This window comes from Populus euphratica, unplaced genomic scaffold (assembly GCF_000495115.2).
Source record: "Populus euphratica unplaced genomic scaffold, PopEup_1.0 scaffold31.1, whole genome shotgun sequence".
Classification (NCBI taxonomy): Eukaryota; Viridiplantae; Streptophyta; class Magnoliopsida; order Malpighiales; family Salicaceae; genus Populus; species Populus euphratica.
The window spans coordinates 2,701,811-2,718,688 of NW_011499850.1; the positions used below are offsets into that span (position 1 = coordinate 2,701,811).

At 29.9% G+C, this 16,878-nt stretch overlaps 1 protein-coding gene across 1 annotated transcript; it reads left to right on the forward strand.

Annotated features, from left to right (window-relative positions):
- The first annotated feature begins 2,796 nt into the window (after positions 1–2,796).
- Positions 2,797–6,751, forward strand: LOC105121146 (alpha/beta hydrolase domain-containing protein 17B-like). Its single transcript, XM_011019676.1, has 5 exons — positions 2,797–3,412; positions 4,436–4,472; positions 4,703–4,939; positions 5,033–5,080; positions 6,140–6,751. The coding sequence occupies exons 1-5, from the start codon at positions 3,114–3,116 to the stop codon at positions 6,392–6,394; spliced, it is 876 nt and encodes a 291-aa protein (XP_011017978.1). The 5' UTR covers positions 2,797–3,113; the 3' UTR covers positions 6,395–6,751.
- Positions 6,752–16,878: the final 10,127 nt, after the last annotated feature.

A 16,878-nucleotide genomic window follows, 5' to 3' on the forward strand; every position in this document is an offset into this window, starting at 1 on the left:
GTTTTTTTAGGATAAACTTCATGATTTTTTTTATTTTTTATTTTTTATTTTGTAGGGTTATCTTAATTTCATGATTTAACTTATAACTTTAATGGATTAACTCAAATAGGTTTACAGATATATTTGTTTGGCTTTTAATTTTTTTTTGAATTTTTTTATGTAATTTTTTTATTTTATTTTTTAATATTTAATTTGTTAAAAATTAGATTTTGTAGCTTTTTCATAATAATTTAGGACATAGTAAACATAGACTAACATCACTTTTTTAGCTTATCATTTGGTATTAGTTTCTCTCATTTCGATATTGTTTTTTTTTTTAAACATGCTTGCATTAATTAAATATTATACTTTTTTTTATTTTTTTTATCCAGCCTACGGAGAAGCTTGAATCATATAACTAATATTACATTAAAAATGATTTAACATACCAAATTTGAATATATTTAAATTTGAATAAAATTTATAACTTTAATTTTAACATAATTTTTAATTAATTAAAAAGAACAGTTAATAATTGAGAATCTTAAAAGTTTTAGTTATCAAACATAATTCCATCAATCGCAACTATACAAAATAAAACCAAACTTAAAAGTTTCAGATTATCAAAACAATTAAAAAAATTACAAACACATTAGTTTGTCTAATAAGAGAAGGCAATGAATAGAGATGCATATGAAAATTGGTTAAAGAATATTTTTATTACTATCATGTAACTAAATTAATTTATATGTTTGTAGATGACCTACCTAGCTCACAAGCAAAGTTCTTGAATGTCTTTTTTGGAATTGGAATTTGCATTCTTCAAGCAATTGACAAACATTATCTTTATCCCCTTTCATGATTCACCTTCTCTCCATAGATGTTCATCATTTGGTGCCCTTTCATGTTTTTTCACTTTCAATTTTTAGGGATGGATTCAGCTCCCCCACCCTCTTAAAACCTGAGGTCCCAGGTCCCAACTCAAGGACTAGCAGACAATTATCCTCACAAAAACTTGCATATCCACCATTCTCTACTGAGCTTTTGGCCATTAAAAGCTCCATTAAAGCTTAAAGGAGGCTTTAAGGATAGCTGGAGAGGTAGTAAAGTGTAGGGTTAAACATTGAATGCTGCAAGAAGGCAGTTGTTATTGAGATGAGTGAGATTAGAGGGAAAAAGAGAGGGTAAATTGAGGTTTTAATTGTAAATTTAACAATATTTAATTAATAAATACATATCATACTATTTTAAAAATCCCAATGAAAGCTTGTTATTAAAATTTTAGCTAAAAATAAAGTTATATATAGTAATGGGATATCCAAAAGCATAATAATGATTATTTTTTAAACTTTTTATTTAAAAATATATTAAGATAATTTTTTTATTTTAAAAAAATATTTTTAATATTAATATGATTTAAAAATAAAAATAAAAAAATTAATTTTTTTAAAACATAAAAATAAACCAAACTGAATCACTGCCTGTCATGATGTTGTGAGCACATATACACTGGCCGAGTAAAGCAAAGCTAAGGAGGGAATGTCTGACTCTGACAATTTCTGACCCTCAACTTCTCTCTACACCCCCAGCAGCCTTTGACCAAATCTTAGCCGTCTATCAGCCATGCTTTAGATTTACTTTTCTCTCTCTCATTTCCATTATTAATTTTTTAAACTCCTTCCTCTCCCATTTTGAGTTCTTAATCCTTTCAAGGGCACTTGTTTTAGGTGCCCTTTATGGATTAATGGCGGTCTCACACAAGTACCTTCTCTCTTCTTCAAAAAGACGGTACTGGCCTTCAAATTTGTTTCTGCGGCATCCTCGTGTTCTTAAATTAAACCCTTTCTTTTAATTTTTTTTACTTTTTTAATATATATATATATATATATATATAACACTGCCTTAAAAGGAACGAAATCAGCACTGTTATTTTCAGTAAGATCACCTTTAAAAACCCAATTTGAAATTTCAAGACGCACAAGTGTTATGGAATAACTAGTGCAATTATTGGCAATTTCGTTAGCCAAACAGAACTTAGTTCTCCATGCTGAAATCACGAGCACTTCTATACACGTACATGGAATCCTAATACTATATTGGATTCTTGAGACAATTCTTCTTTGCAAGCTGGGAGTTTTTTTAATTGAATCTCTGGTTCGTATTTTAAGAAAATAGATATTCAATTTCAATGTAGCAACATATTATTAATATTTAATATTTTTATATTTGATTAGGGTCGTATAAAGGAAACAAATATAGAATAGATAAAAATGGATTTTATTAGATGGATGAAAAAAGAGATATAAAATAAATCTAATAAAAAACAAATATTCAACCTTCAAAGAATTTATTATCAATTTGAGATAATTTTTTAATGAGTTTATTTATTTTTATAATAAAAAAATATAATCAAATATTTTAGTGTGTATTTGATATTGTATTTTTAATTGTGTTTGAGTATATTTTAAAAGAGTTTTTTCAGTGTTTTTTTTATATAATTTTGATATAATAATATAAAATAAAAAATCTAAAAAATTATTTTAATATATTTTTTTAAGTAAAAAAATATTTATAAAAACATTATTTATGACAATATCCATATGTAATTATATTATATTTTTTATTATTATTATTCTTCACCTGAAGACAACGAAAGGCCAGAAATGTCCATATGTAAAATCATCTCAAAACAAGGGGCATCCAGTCAAAAATAGAAAGGAAAGTTCTCCCACAGATAATGACTCCATCATCATCATCATCATCATCATCATCAATAACTAAACTACATTAACCAAACAAAGGAACATCTCTCTCTCTCTCATGCTATGTTCCCTCAAAATCCTTATTATTCATTTTTATAGGTTTCTGTTCCCTCCTCCTCCACCACCACCAGCAGCTCACCCTCTTAGATCGGATCCCTTCACATTAACCTGTAAATACCATGACTAAAAAAACAAAAAGTTCAAAACTTTAACCTCTTTTAATCACCAAGACAATATTAACTCACCCCCATTCTTTGTCATCATAAAATCTATACTGCGTTTGCTTTGTTTTCTTCTGCTCTGCTCTCTTTGTTTTATTGTCTTTTCTTAAATATAAGAGTACAAGGAAGGTACAACGGTGTGCTGACATAAATGGGAAATGTAACGTCAAGTGTGGCAGCAAAATTTGCTTTTTTCCCGCCAGACCCTCCCACGTATGATGTGTTTAGAGAGAGTGATGGGAGGCTGGTGTTACCAGGTGTAACTGCAGACAAGAACATGGAGGTTCATTTGTTGGAAACTAAACCTGGGAACAAGATTGTGGCCACGTTTTGGAAACACCCTTTTGCAAGATTTACAGTTTTGTACTCTCATGGAAATGCTGCTGACCTTGGACAAATGCATGAGCTTTTCATTGAGCTTAGAGCTCATTTGAGAGTCAATATTATGAGGTATGTTTTGGTGGGTATGGCTTTTTTGCTTCTTTGGATTTGTTTTCAGGCTTGTCTTAAATTTTTGTGGTTGTTTTGACTATTGATTCAGCACTTCTTTTTCTTGGGGTTTCGTGATTTTCTTGAATTTTAGTGCTATTATTTGTTTTTGTTTATTTATGTATCTATACATGTTCTTCTTTGATGATTGATTAAACATATATGAATTTTCTTATTTGATGGTATCCTTTCTGGTGATTGATTAAATAAGAACATCATTTTGTGGATTTAATCTTTCTGGGCTTATTTAGGTGGTTTGCTTATGTTTTTTGGTTTTGTTGTTGCCTTCTTTTTCTAGTTTCCCTTTGTCTTCTGTCTATGCAATTAGTTTAGCACCCGTTTGCTAATTATGATTTCCTTCCTTCCTTTTCTTTCGTTGTTGAAAAAGAACGGTGTCTTTGAATTGTGGATTTGCCATTTAGACCTTTTCTCTCTTCTTGTCATGTGGTGTTCCTTGTGTTTGCATGTTTGGAGCTATATCATCTGTGAATTTTATTAATGAAGGATAATATCATGTGTCAGTCTGTGAAAGTTGCTGTCTTTGTAATCATTATGTGCATTTTCATTTTCTCGATTGTGACCTTACAAGAAATCTAAATGGATTTGACCCAGAGAGAAAAGAAAATATATCTCTAGTTTTCTGATTTAAATACTAGCCCAAAAAGATATTTCCAGCTTTTGTCATAATCTTGCTGGAATTTGTAGGGTTTGAGTTGTCGCTATGGCATCAATTCTCATTAACATGGACCTTTTTTGTCTTGACTTGTTATAATTTAGCTTGAAATTTCCTTGATTTTGTTTTGTGTATTTGGTTTTGGGTGCATGCGATGAGGGATGTAGGACATTAATTTTACTTGCAGTAACATTGGTATGCTTTCAGGATACAAATGCTTTTTTATGAAATAGCTCTGCCGGTTGCATGCTTACAATTGAACTTGTGAACTTTTGCTTCATTACTTATTTTGTGTTTTGCTGTTTTCGCAGCTATGATTATTCAGGATATGGAGCATCTTCCGGCAAGGTGAAGAAAATCTATAAGATCAATATGCATTTGTTGTTCTTTTTTTTTTTTTTTTTCCTTGAATCAAACGTTGAGCTGCCCAGAATTTTCCTGGAAAGGCTAATTTTTAACTAGAAAACAGCATCTAATATTAGAGGTCCAACATTTTTTTGATCTCTCTCATACTGTCTTGCTAATGCTATGCTATGCCATGCCATGCCTGATTAATTGTTTATCTGCATTTGTAACAGCCATCTGAGTTCAACACATACTATGACATTGAGGCTGTGTACAATTGTTTGAAGAAGGATTATGGAATAAAGCAGGAAGACTTGATCTTGTATGGCCAATCTGTTGGAAGTGGTCCTACCCTGCACTTGGCTTCTCGTTTACAGAAGTTGAGAGGCGTCGTTCTTCACAGTGCAATTCTTTCAGGCATAAGGGTCTTGTATCCTGTCAAGATGACATTTTGGTTTGACATTTACAAGGTAGCTTTAGCTTTGGGTATCATTTTATCTCTTGTTTGTTGGATAGAAATCATATTTGTTTTGTACTGAAGATTCTGTATCTAATCTGTACAGAATATAGACAAAATACGTCTTGTCAGCTGCCCTGTTCTGGTTATCCATGTAAGTCTCTCTCTTTTATTATTTTGGCCACCTTGTCCAGCTTCCTCACTTTGTTTCCACATAATTTTTTTTCCATTTGCATGTAATTCTGGTCATGAAAAACGCATGGACGAAGAATTGTCCAAACTTTTGCTTATTTACTTCTCATGATAAGACCACATGGCATTACTGTAATTTTCTTTCCTGTATTTTTTTTACTTTCCCTTCCAGACTTCCGGTGACAGAAAAAAAAAATTTGCAAGCTGTTTAATGTTCATTTTATATATAGCGAGAGCAGAGAGAGCTAGTTTCTGTTTGAAGAATGGCAAATCTTAACAAAACTTGAAACACTAAGAAAGAAATTTAGGCTTTAAACGACTAGAAACTGTGCTTGGTTTCAGGAATTGGGAATGATTTTGGAAGTTAAAGAAAAATACGATGAGCGTTTAAAAATGATTTGGTTTTGACCACTACCACAGTTTGTTTTGTAAAAGGAGCTGATAATTATTTTTTAATGGATGACTGTAGTTATTGTTGCCATTGATCCGTGCATGAGTAAATCTACACTTGATGTCAATGAATTTTTGTGTAAGACGCTGAAATATGCTTTTTAAGGGAATTGAGATGAACCCAACCCAAGATACATGGAGGTTCCTGGAACTTTTGTCCTAAAATCTCTCTTACTAGGTGGCTTTGCCAGTTGACAGGACATGTTAGATGAAGAAGCTGGTTATGTTCAATGACCTTCTCTGGAATGATACTGCTGATATGGAAACATGCCGATTGAAACCGTGCATGCACAGGGTTCAAACCAATTGAAATTAGAATGAATGCCGTCTATTATTTTCTTTCATTAGTCAATGCCATTAAAAACTTCCTCTGCCAAGTTTACAAGCATTACCGCTATGCCACATTATTTATTTTGTTTTTCTTTCAGTACCAGATGCCATCTCTTGCTGATGATATGGTTGGATAATTTGTGACTATTTTATATACTGTTTGACGTGATTATTGGTTTCAGCTTCAATTAGTAAATCTTTGCTGCTATTATGGATGATATTTGCTGTTGAGCCTTTGCAGGGAACAAATGATGATATCGTTGATTTATCCCATGGAAAGCGCCTGTGGGAACTTGCCAAGGAAAAATATGATCCCTTATGGGTCAAAGGTGGTGGGCATTGCAACCTTGAAACTTACCCTGAGTACATCAAGCACTTACGAAAGTTCATAAATGCGATGGAGAAAATCTCCATTGTTAAACCGACAAAGCAACTCACACAGAACCCAAGTATTGAAGTCAAACACAACAAGTGCTTAAGATTTGGAATTAGGTAGCCAGTTGAATTTCAGTTCATCAAATCAGGTAGTTTTATTACAAGAGGAACCCGTTCCGAGATTGGATATGCTTGCTTCATGGACTTGCAATTGGTGGCCAAGCATGTTATTGCCAGTATGTTTCTAAAGATCAGGAATTAATAGGAAATATACTTTGTTTGTTGCAGATCCTGTTCAGGTAGCCATTTACAGGTATCAAGTTTTTGTAACTATTCATAAGTGCTGTGTCAAAGTATTTTGTCAGAAAAATCATGAGAAATGTGCATGGTCTGGGTTTTCTTGTAAAATATAACTGCTGGTTTTTGTAACAACTATCCAGAGAATCAAATACATGGGTTAGTTTTGTTTTAACTCGATCACTGATCTGTTCTGTCTTCAATTGCAAGTCTCTGCACCTGTAACTTATAAACATCAGCGGTAGCATCTTCCTTGTGTACAAGTGCTAAAAGTCCTTGCAAAACGCTTTAGACACACACTTGCAGTGAAGGGCATCCATATTTCTTTGCAATGGCAATGATTCGAGCCTTGAAGTTCCTGGGCTTGCAGTGTTGCCGTTGCTAGTGCTAGGTGATTGTGGTGAGGAACATAGGGAGTAAAAGCTTTGGCATACACAGATATTGCCGGAAGCTGAGTTCTTTTTGAATTAATTTACATTTTAATCGAGATTTAGTTTGTTCTTCATATCATGAAATCTAACGAAGTAGTGGCTCTAGTTGGTTTCAAGGAACACAAAGCGCAAGTTGAGAGGATCTGAAATGCATCGCTCTTAACGACTCCAGGTTGCCTTCAAGAACAGAACAGCTGTTACATTGATTATTAGAGGACCGCATAATATTATTGTATCAATACAAGCAAAACTAACCCTTAAGTGCTGCAAAAACATCTAGACTAGTAGTCTGTCGATGCAAATTGAAGCAAGGAAAAGAAAATATTCAAGGAACCAGCCTGATCAAAATCAAGGACAAGAAGTTCTTTCTCCTCCTTTTCAGTTCTAGGAACAAGTATCCAAGGCTCAAGTTCAAGTTCCAGGAGGGCTCAAACCCCCACAAGATCGTGTCCTTCCTAACTTCTAAATTTGGCCCAACATCTTACCAATATAAGCTTACTTTCTGTATTTTTCTGGTCAATCTTGTTTTGCCCAAATTACAAGGGCCATCCTCAAACAGTGGAACCATCTGCTGGCCAGGGCGGGCTCAATATAGACTCTCTTCGATTCTTCTGTTAAGCCTTGTGCAATGCTCTCCAGTTTTATGGCCAAGGAAATGGTCAAACTCTTCTCATATCTTCTGCAGATTATCAAGCAAGTACAGGGGTTGAAGCAAATGTGGCAAGTGAGCCATGAAGACTGCATCAGTGAGATTCATACCTTTTATTAAAGGCCTGTCCCATAAATAATTATTTGCTGTATGCTCATTTTCTTTGAGATTTTAACCATCCCATAGAGCCCTCCCTCCACTCAGAGATTAAATAAATAAATACAAACTTTCTTTTCTTTTCTTTTTTTATTTGATGTTGTGGGAGCCAAGAAAAAGCCCTTGTAATACGAATTCCTACTGCCGAGGCAGAGATACAAAATGAAAAGTGGAAACTCATATATATATATATAGAGTTAGTGAAAATAAAAATGACATGTATTTCTTTTTTAAAATTAAAATTATCTTTTCTAAAATCTCTGTTTTTATCTCTTTGACCAAGTTTTTTTTTGTCTTTTTTATATTTTTCAAATAAAAAACCTTATAATATATAAAATTAATTAGTAGCAACAATAATACAATGAACATCCTTATTCTAAGAAATATTAGAGCTTGGTTATATGCTTCCTTTCCCTCTCTCTTAGAGGAATCAAGATTTGAATTATTCTATATATATAATGAATAGTCTTAAGATTGTGTATTGGCCCACGTATTTAGATTATAGATGATGCAGCAATTATTGTCAGACAATTTCCAACAAAAATCTTTATCCTAAGAAATAAACAAAAGACGAACAAAAAGATTGAATGAGATGTTGGGAAAGCAAACACAATAGGCACATGGCTAATTCAGCCCCACTTGCCCCCTGTCATAATTAAGGAGTAATATATTTATTTATTTATTTATTTATCTTAGCAGGAGTGGCTGTAGTGATTTTTGCTTAGACACAGCCATTGTTTGCTAATGTACAGCAGTTTTTTAAAATAGTTTATTGCTATTGAGCAGCTGGACAGTTAAGAAAAATAGTTTCAGCGTGCTGACTTTCGGAAAGGCACCCTGCTTTTCACAAGGTTTCACGTGTTTTCAAAATTCTGCAGACATGTTTAATTTTTGTATTCTGTAATAGGGTTGTTTTTATGGCTACGGGTTTAAAAAAATATATAGGTTTAAGATTATTGTTTTAAAAAATAAGTTTTTTTCAAATATGTTTTTGATTAAAATTATTGTGAGATGAATTCTTTCATGTAAAATAAATAAAAAAACAAGTTGTTTTAAATTCTACAAAACCAATGTTTAAAACATAATTATAAATGGAGATTAGTTAAAGAAATATATAAATTATTTGACTAGCCAAATTATTATTTTAGGTTATTATAAAAAACATAAGCTACCATGATAACAAATAACAAACAAGTAATATATAAATCTTATATTTTAGATTATATATTCGTTGGGTTATATTATCTTATTATAATAATTATTAAATTTAATATAGGGTAAAGTTTTTTCAAAAACTGAGTCATATGTTGAATAGGCTAATTTGAATTAATTTATGTTAATTAATTTTTTATTAAAAAAGTAAAAAGAACCTTTTGGAAAAAATAAAAATAAAAAGTTAATAAGTGTTAATTAGATAGATCAACTCATGTTTTTTACTAAATAACATCAAACTAATTTTCAAATAATGTTTTTAAAATTAAATCCAAATTAGATCTAGATTTATTTTATTATAATAATTATTAAATTATACTTTAGATAATAACAAATAATTAGTCGATTAAATATATTTTTGACTATGCACTTGTGAGTCATTATTGTAATAATTATTGAATTTAATATGGGATAAATTTCATGCAAGGTCTAAGTTACATGTTCAGTGTAGATTTGAGTTACTCAATTTAAAAAAATAAAAATAAAAATAAGATCCTTTTTAAAGAATAAATTAAGAAATAAAAAGTCAACAAATTATTGGATAGATGTACTCATATTTTTTTACTAAATCAAATCAAATTAATTTTTAAATAATTTTTTATAAAACAAAACCCAGGCTAGATCCAGATTGATTTGATCGAGTCTAGTAATAATACGTAATACGAACTCCTTTATATGATGTTGGATTCAAAAGACGTGCAAGAATACACAATATCAACTAGTATTTTCCACGTCGATTAATGAAGATGACAGGTAATACAAGGTCATCAACCACATTGCAATTTGGAAAAATAGAGGGACTGAGAGTGCAAATTAAAGAAATTTAATGTCAACATCATTGCTAATTGCAGGGTATAATTAGTATTGAACCGAAAAATTAATAAGAAGGCACATCGAGTTAATTATAATTTTTTTCCCTTTCTCCTTTGAGAAAGAGCATATTTAAAACAATTAGACTAATCAGAGGAGAGATAACACAAATTAATGCCAAAAGTGTTTACGATTTCGAAGGCTTAACTTCTTATCTAAAACAATAATTTGATTTTCCAAGACATGTTTAACATATATGCAATGTTGCTTTCAAAGATTTTGAGAATAATTCATACACGTGTAATTAATTAGTAGCAAGATTTGATAAACAAGTGGAGCTATTAATCTCGTTACGATTTTTTTATTTTATTTTATTTGCATGTGGTAATGGTTTCCACAATATTACATGTACATGGTATATCCACTTACGTAAAAAGTTTGAACTTCTTTTAATATAATTTGTTTGGTTGAAGCTTCATTGTCGATAAATCTACTATTAAGTTTGAAAGTTGAATTCATCCAGCGGTGTTATAATCAAGTTTTGGTATATTCTCGAGATTTTTTTTTCTTTTTTTTTTATTACACAACACATTTTATAAGTTATAAATATCATATTTTTTATTATGGCATGTATGAACTAAGTTACTTTATTACTTTCTTTTGCAAAAAATGTTATTTCATTAATATTAAAAAAATCGAATACAAATGGGAATTCAAACACATGATGATTTTGCAACTCCTTTTCCATCAATTTGATACCACTAATTGGTCTCCACCTAATCCCTTTGAGAGCAGCTTTCTTCCCAGCGCTCAAGCGAAAGGGTCCCCATCGTTCAACTTGTTGCCGTTTCACATGGGCTCAATAATCTTCGACAACTTGCAAATTTAGGTATTAATTTAGCTGTCAAAGAAGTGCCCATGCATTAAACTTAAAGCAATAATCAGTCATTAAGTTGATTAATCAAGCACATGATACACGTCTAATATTTGTTTAGTTATGATCAAACCACCTGACGTGGTCCTCGCAGGAGTTAATTGCGATCAAACCACTAATTAATCGTGACATGACGCTGATCATGCATGATTGGCCCAAAACTTTTAATTCTATAAATTTAATTGCCTATGGACGAATATTTACGAATTATGAAGTTATTGAACGGCCCATGTAGCTTTATGTCAAATATTCTCTTGACTGGTACACAGTCTGACCTTATGGTAGGTTGAAGAAAAATGGTTGATAATCACGCTGTTTAATTCCTACCATTATATGCGAGGAATCTGGTTATTATGATGTCTCCTATGGGCAATTTAGGTTGAATAAATTCCCAAAAATAATAACAATATTGTTTTTTCATCACTGATATTATTAAATCTCAGATAAATAGACAAATTAATCTCAACATCGTGCTTGGTTAATTACTGTTTTGGGATGGAAACAATAAATATAAAAGAAATAAAATTATATTTAGTTGAAGTGATAAAAAAATTAAAAATTTAAAAAAATTATCTTTTTATATTTTTAAAATAAAAAATATTGGAACGTGTGCTTTCTTTATTTTTTATTATATTCGTTGATTCTATGTAGTGAAATAGTAAGTAACCAAATGCTACCCAATTGTTTGGTTACTTAAAAAAAATTAAAAAAGAACAAAAACTCGCCTATGATCTTCTTAGTTGGATTATTAACATTATCCAAATCATTTGAGTAAAATTGATTAATTTTTTTAATTGATAAAAGGACAGCAATTGGTATTGGAATTTTTAATTGATAATTTTAGAATAATTTTTTATATTTTAAAATAGAAATTATTGGAATACGTGTCTTTTTTATTATATTCGTTGACTTTTATGTGGTGAAATAGTAGGAAACCAAATGCTACCCAATTTTTTGGTTGTTTTTTTTTTTTTTAAAAAAAAGAAAAACTTGCCTATGATATTCTTAGTTGGATTATTAAGATTGAAATATCATTATCCATATCATTTGAGTGAAATTATTATTTTTTAATTGATAAAAGGACAGCAATTCGTACTCTTATATTGTTTAATCACCGTGAAACGTTGCCGTCAAATAGCCCCTTCTGCCGTACCATATCAATGAGCAAGAACTGGGGGACAGACGCCGACAAGTTACTGAAGAACAACTGGAAGTTATTGCAATGTTTTGTGAGAAATTATTGCATGATCAGAGGGTGGTTAAGCACCTTGTTGGCTGTGGAAAAATTCCCCTTATCAAATCCCATGTATTCAATATAACTGAGCTGAAAAACTCTTCAATAACATATCATTATATATATATAAAAAACTCTTATTTGTAGAAGAACATTTTCATATTTGTTACATTAATAAAAGAAGAAGAAAAATCTGCAGTTTAATTTCTCTGTTTTTTCCTACTACCTTTCCATACTAAACTTTTTGTTTTTGTGATATATATATATATATATATATAATTGATTACATTTTACAACCGAATATTGAAAAAATTTATGGTGCTCAGAAAATAATTAATGATATTTTATTAATTAGTTTTTAGGTTCATCTTGAAAAAGAAATAATTATCAAGAAAAAAAAAAGATAAAACTCATGACTCATTAAATGTGATATTCTTTTAAATATATTTATTTTTTAAAATAAATTCAAAAAATAACTAATAAGATATTATTAGTTTATGTATGAAATTGATCACTTTAAAAACAGGACTAGTAATATTGAATCTTTTGAAATTAACTTGAAACATTTTAACCCGTAAATGATGATAAATAAAATAATATATTAAATCCATATGCAATAGCATTCGTGGAGGACGGTATTATACTTGTAGCCATAATTCTTAGATTTAGTCTGGGATTTGATTCAGTTTAGGGCATAAGTTATTGAATTGTAGGATTAACTAACATGTCACTAGATTTATTATGTTCGTGAAACATAATATTTTTTATTTTTTTAATTCTTAATTTTGACTTAATCTACCTGGGAAAATTTTATAAAATAAATATAAAAAATAGTTTAGAAAAAACTTAATTTGCATTAGATTAATTGGAAATCCAGTCAAATTTTAAAAACAATGAGTAAGAAATATATAAATAAACTACAATTGTTTCATTGAAGGATTATACATGTTTAGTATTGTAATGCAAAATTATTTAAAATATATATATTTTACTTGAAAATATTCTAAAATAATTTATTTTTATTTAAAAATTATTTTAAAAAACTAAAAGAAATTGATTTAATATTTTCCAACTCAGCAGTAATTTCAAAAGCGCAACGTAAGCATAAGTAACATCTCCTACGTTAATTTGCAATATGTTCTCTCTCTTTTTCCCTTTTTCTTCTTTATATATATATATATAGTTTAGAGTCTATTTTTATCACAAGAAGATTAAATATTCATTTTTATTCAAAAGTTAACATAATTTTTTTAATAAAACAATATTATTTCAATAAAAAATCAACCTAATTAATTTTAAATAGCTTTATCAGAATTCCAAGCAAAATGCTTCTAATTATGCGAATTGCACCATTTAATTCATTAGAACCCGACGGAAAAAAGGTATATATATTAAATTTGAACCATTATTAGGGGAAAAGGAGGACTTGTGAAAATAATTTATTTATTGGGAACTAATAATGATTAAGAAATCACAGACGTGGTTGGCATCCAGCAGCGCGCAGAAGATGCCGCAGCAGAGCATCGGCCTTGAGCTTGAAGCGGAGGAGCTGGAGCTGGAAGGTAGCGTTTCACGTGGTCCCCACAGGGAGTTACCCCAATTCCCAAAATGTCCCTGTCTCTGGGTAATCCTCTGATACCGAGCCGTTTTTCACTCGCAGAAAGAAGGCTGCTTTTGTATTCAGAGGGGGCCCCATAAGGAAAACAACAGCCAATGAGAATTCGAAACGTCCGTAGATATCTGGGGCATGTGCCTGTGCCCTGACTCTCTCTCCAACTTCTCCCACAACAGCATGACAGTGAAAGAAAAGAAAAGGTGTCCTTTTTGGCAATGGGACATTCTGACCCAACCTATTCCAAACCTTTCCTTCTGTACCTTTTTTTTTTTTTTTTTTTAACGGCTAGCATATTATTAGACCCGTCACGCGTTAAGTTGCTCGACTTGGATAAGTTAAAAAAAAAAGAGAGAGTTAATTTAACTCTTTGATTTTATCAAAATATTTTTTTTTTTTAAAATAGATTAAATTAGGTCTACAACTGAGTTGAGTCAACCTTGCCACTATTTAAAGTCAAATGTTTACTTTTAAGAGAAGTTTCTCTCTTTACGTTTCTTTTTAAGAGAGGTTTCTTTCTTTCTTTTCAAGAGAAGTGATCTATTTCTTCACGTTTTCTCTCTCTCTCTTTTTTTTATAAAAAATATATATTCACTGTATATTAATTTATTAAAAAAAATGTAAACAGAGAAGAGACGTTTCCATGTAAGTTTATTCTGGAAAGCAAATAACAGTTGTTCTTAGTGACTATTTGATTTTCGAATATGCCTAATGACTGTTCAAAATATTTTTCCTAAATAGAAAACTTTATGTTTCACATGAAATAAATAAAATAAATAGTGATATTCTATTCATTATTTATTTTATACTATTCCTTTAAAAAATACAAAAAAAAACAACAAGGCAATCGGCATAAAATTATTGCTATCACCAGTACAAACTATTGAGTATGAATTTTTCAAATCTCTAATCATGTTACACAAGATAATGCCTTCTGTGCAGAGGTGAAAGGAAGATTAACCTAGTCCTTCATTGCCAAGGAAACTACAAGAAAAATCATATCAAGATGTCACCATTTAAAACATTTTTTTTTTATTCAAGAAAACTCTATATCTCAAAAAATACACTCTATAGATCTATAGATCTAAATGAATGAGTAAAATTTTAACTATTTTAGATTTTTATAAAAAATACATGTTTTAACTCGAACTCGAGACATAAATTTCAAACATTTTATTATCACATTACGCTTCTTGAGAACCACCATTTAAAATACAATCAGAGCTATAATACAACCCACATTCTTAAATAATATCTTAATAAAATTGCTTTTAATATCTTCATGCAGAAGTTAACTGATCTTTTAAAAATCACATTTTCATCTCCTTTGATTATCCAATAATTGTAAATCATGCTTGTTTGTTTTTATAGTTAAAAAGTATTTTTATAAAAAATTAATTAATTTTTAAATATATTTAGATTATTTTGGAATAGTAACATAAAATATAAAAAATATATTATTTTAATATATTTTTAAATAAAAAAATATTTAACGCATGTTTGTTTTTATAGTTAAAAAGTATTTTTATAAAAAAATAATTAATTTTTAAATATTTTTAGATTATTTTGGAATAGTAACATAAAATATGAAAAATATATTATTTTAATATATTTTTAAATAAAAAAATATTTAAAAAACTAATTACTATCGCAACTCAATCAAAGGAATATTCTTGACGGAGGCTGTAAAAATATACTTTTCCAATACAGGAAGAGTAGAAAAGGCAGTATCATATTCAGCAATCAAAGGGCAATTATTCACCAGAATCTGTTTGGATTCTCGGCCTTAATTATATCACTAGACTAGGATAACCGTGTCCCTCTTAATTCTGACATATTCATTACGCACATTAACATTTCACTTCTTACCAAACATATAACCCATAGTATTTATAATCTCCGACACTATCACTTTCATGACTTTACTAAAACTATATAGAATGATGTCAATGTTGTTTGTTTGTTTCTTTCTTTATCGACGGCCGTTTGTTTAAGATTTAATTCGAGAATAATCTAATCTTGAAAAACTTAATTGAGAGAGAGAGAGATTACAAGATGAATCTAGTTCATTGTCTAAGATCATGGACCGACAAATAAACTCATCAAAACCAATAAGTTAATTTAGTCTGAATCTTTTCATACTTAATAGCGCAATTATAATTATTATAATTAATAATACATCAATCATAAAAATAACACAAATAAATTTAATAACACACAATAAATTTGTTAACTAGGTTCACCCCATAATTTATTTATTTTTAAATTAAAATACCTAATCTTGAAGAAAAGAAACTAAATTGTGTGTTTATATTCTCTTGGAATGTTTAGTTCAAGCCTAAACGATTTATTTAATTAGAGAAATTATTAGGTATATTTAATGGACCACATTATTATTAAAAGACTAAATCAACAAGTATAAGACCCGAATACCAAGTTAATAATCTCTATTAAGTGGGTCGGAGAGTTGAATTTAGATTTTATATATATTTTTTTTAATATAAGATAAATTTAGTTTGGATATGCAACAACATAAATAACTCCAACTCTTCAAGAGTACTTACCACAACTTACTCTATCATATTAAATTGGAATAATCTATGAGATTATAAACAACTGAATTTATGCTCATATAAAATAAGAAATGGAGAATATTTTTAAAATAATAGAGTTTTCCGGTGATTGCAAAACTTAAAACAAGATTGTAATTATTCGTCACCCTACAACTTTTATTACCAAAAGAGTGTAAGAAATAAATCCTTCCAGCGTTTTTGTTTAATTTCTATTTATTTCCCATCGTGCTAGTTTCACTAAATTAAGCATTTAAATTTTAATTGTTTAGGAAGAAAATCTAGTCATTGATTGATAGTCATTAGTGCCCATCAAAACTTAACGAACCTAAAACACCCTTTATCACCGTACGATTTTTAATCAGTCCACCATCTTAAATGATAGGAATAATCATTAGTCTATTCATCCTCTACAAAACTTTATAGGACCCCACTTCACCCTCAACAATGCCACCAAATTTCCTCCCTTCGATCCTCTAAAGGATCCCACAATCATAGATCGATGGTCTTGATTGATCAATTCTTACATCACATGGAGCAAGAAACAGAGTTCCCATGTGCCAGTTTTTGGCACACACGTCCACTTTATCAAAACCTCAAAAGTCTACATCTTCCATATATGGAGACAAGAGAGAATGAAGCTTGCCATAAAAAAAAATCGAAAAAATAGAAAAGCTTCGGAGGTTGAGAGAGAGAGAGG

What these genes read in the sequence shown, in the direction of transcription:
- LOC105121146 (XM_011019676.1), top strand. Translation starts at nt 3,114, where the DNA reads ATGGGAAATGTAACGTCAAGTGTGGCAGCAAAATTTGCTTTTTTCCCG. An exon ending in ATGGAGCATCTTCCGGCAAG is followed by an intron (nt 4,473 to 4,702) that starts GTGAAGAAAATC and finishes CATTTGTAACAG; the next exon opens with CCATCTGAGTTCAACACATA. An exon ending in TTTGGTTTGACATTTACAAG is followed by an intron (nt 4,940 to 5,032) that starts GTAGCTTTAGCT and finishes TAATCTGTACAG; the next exon opens with AATATAGACAAAATACGTCT.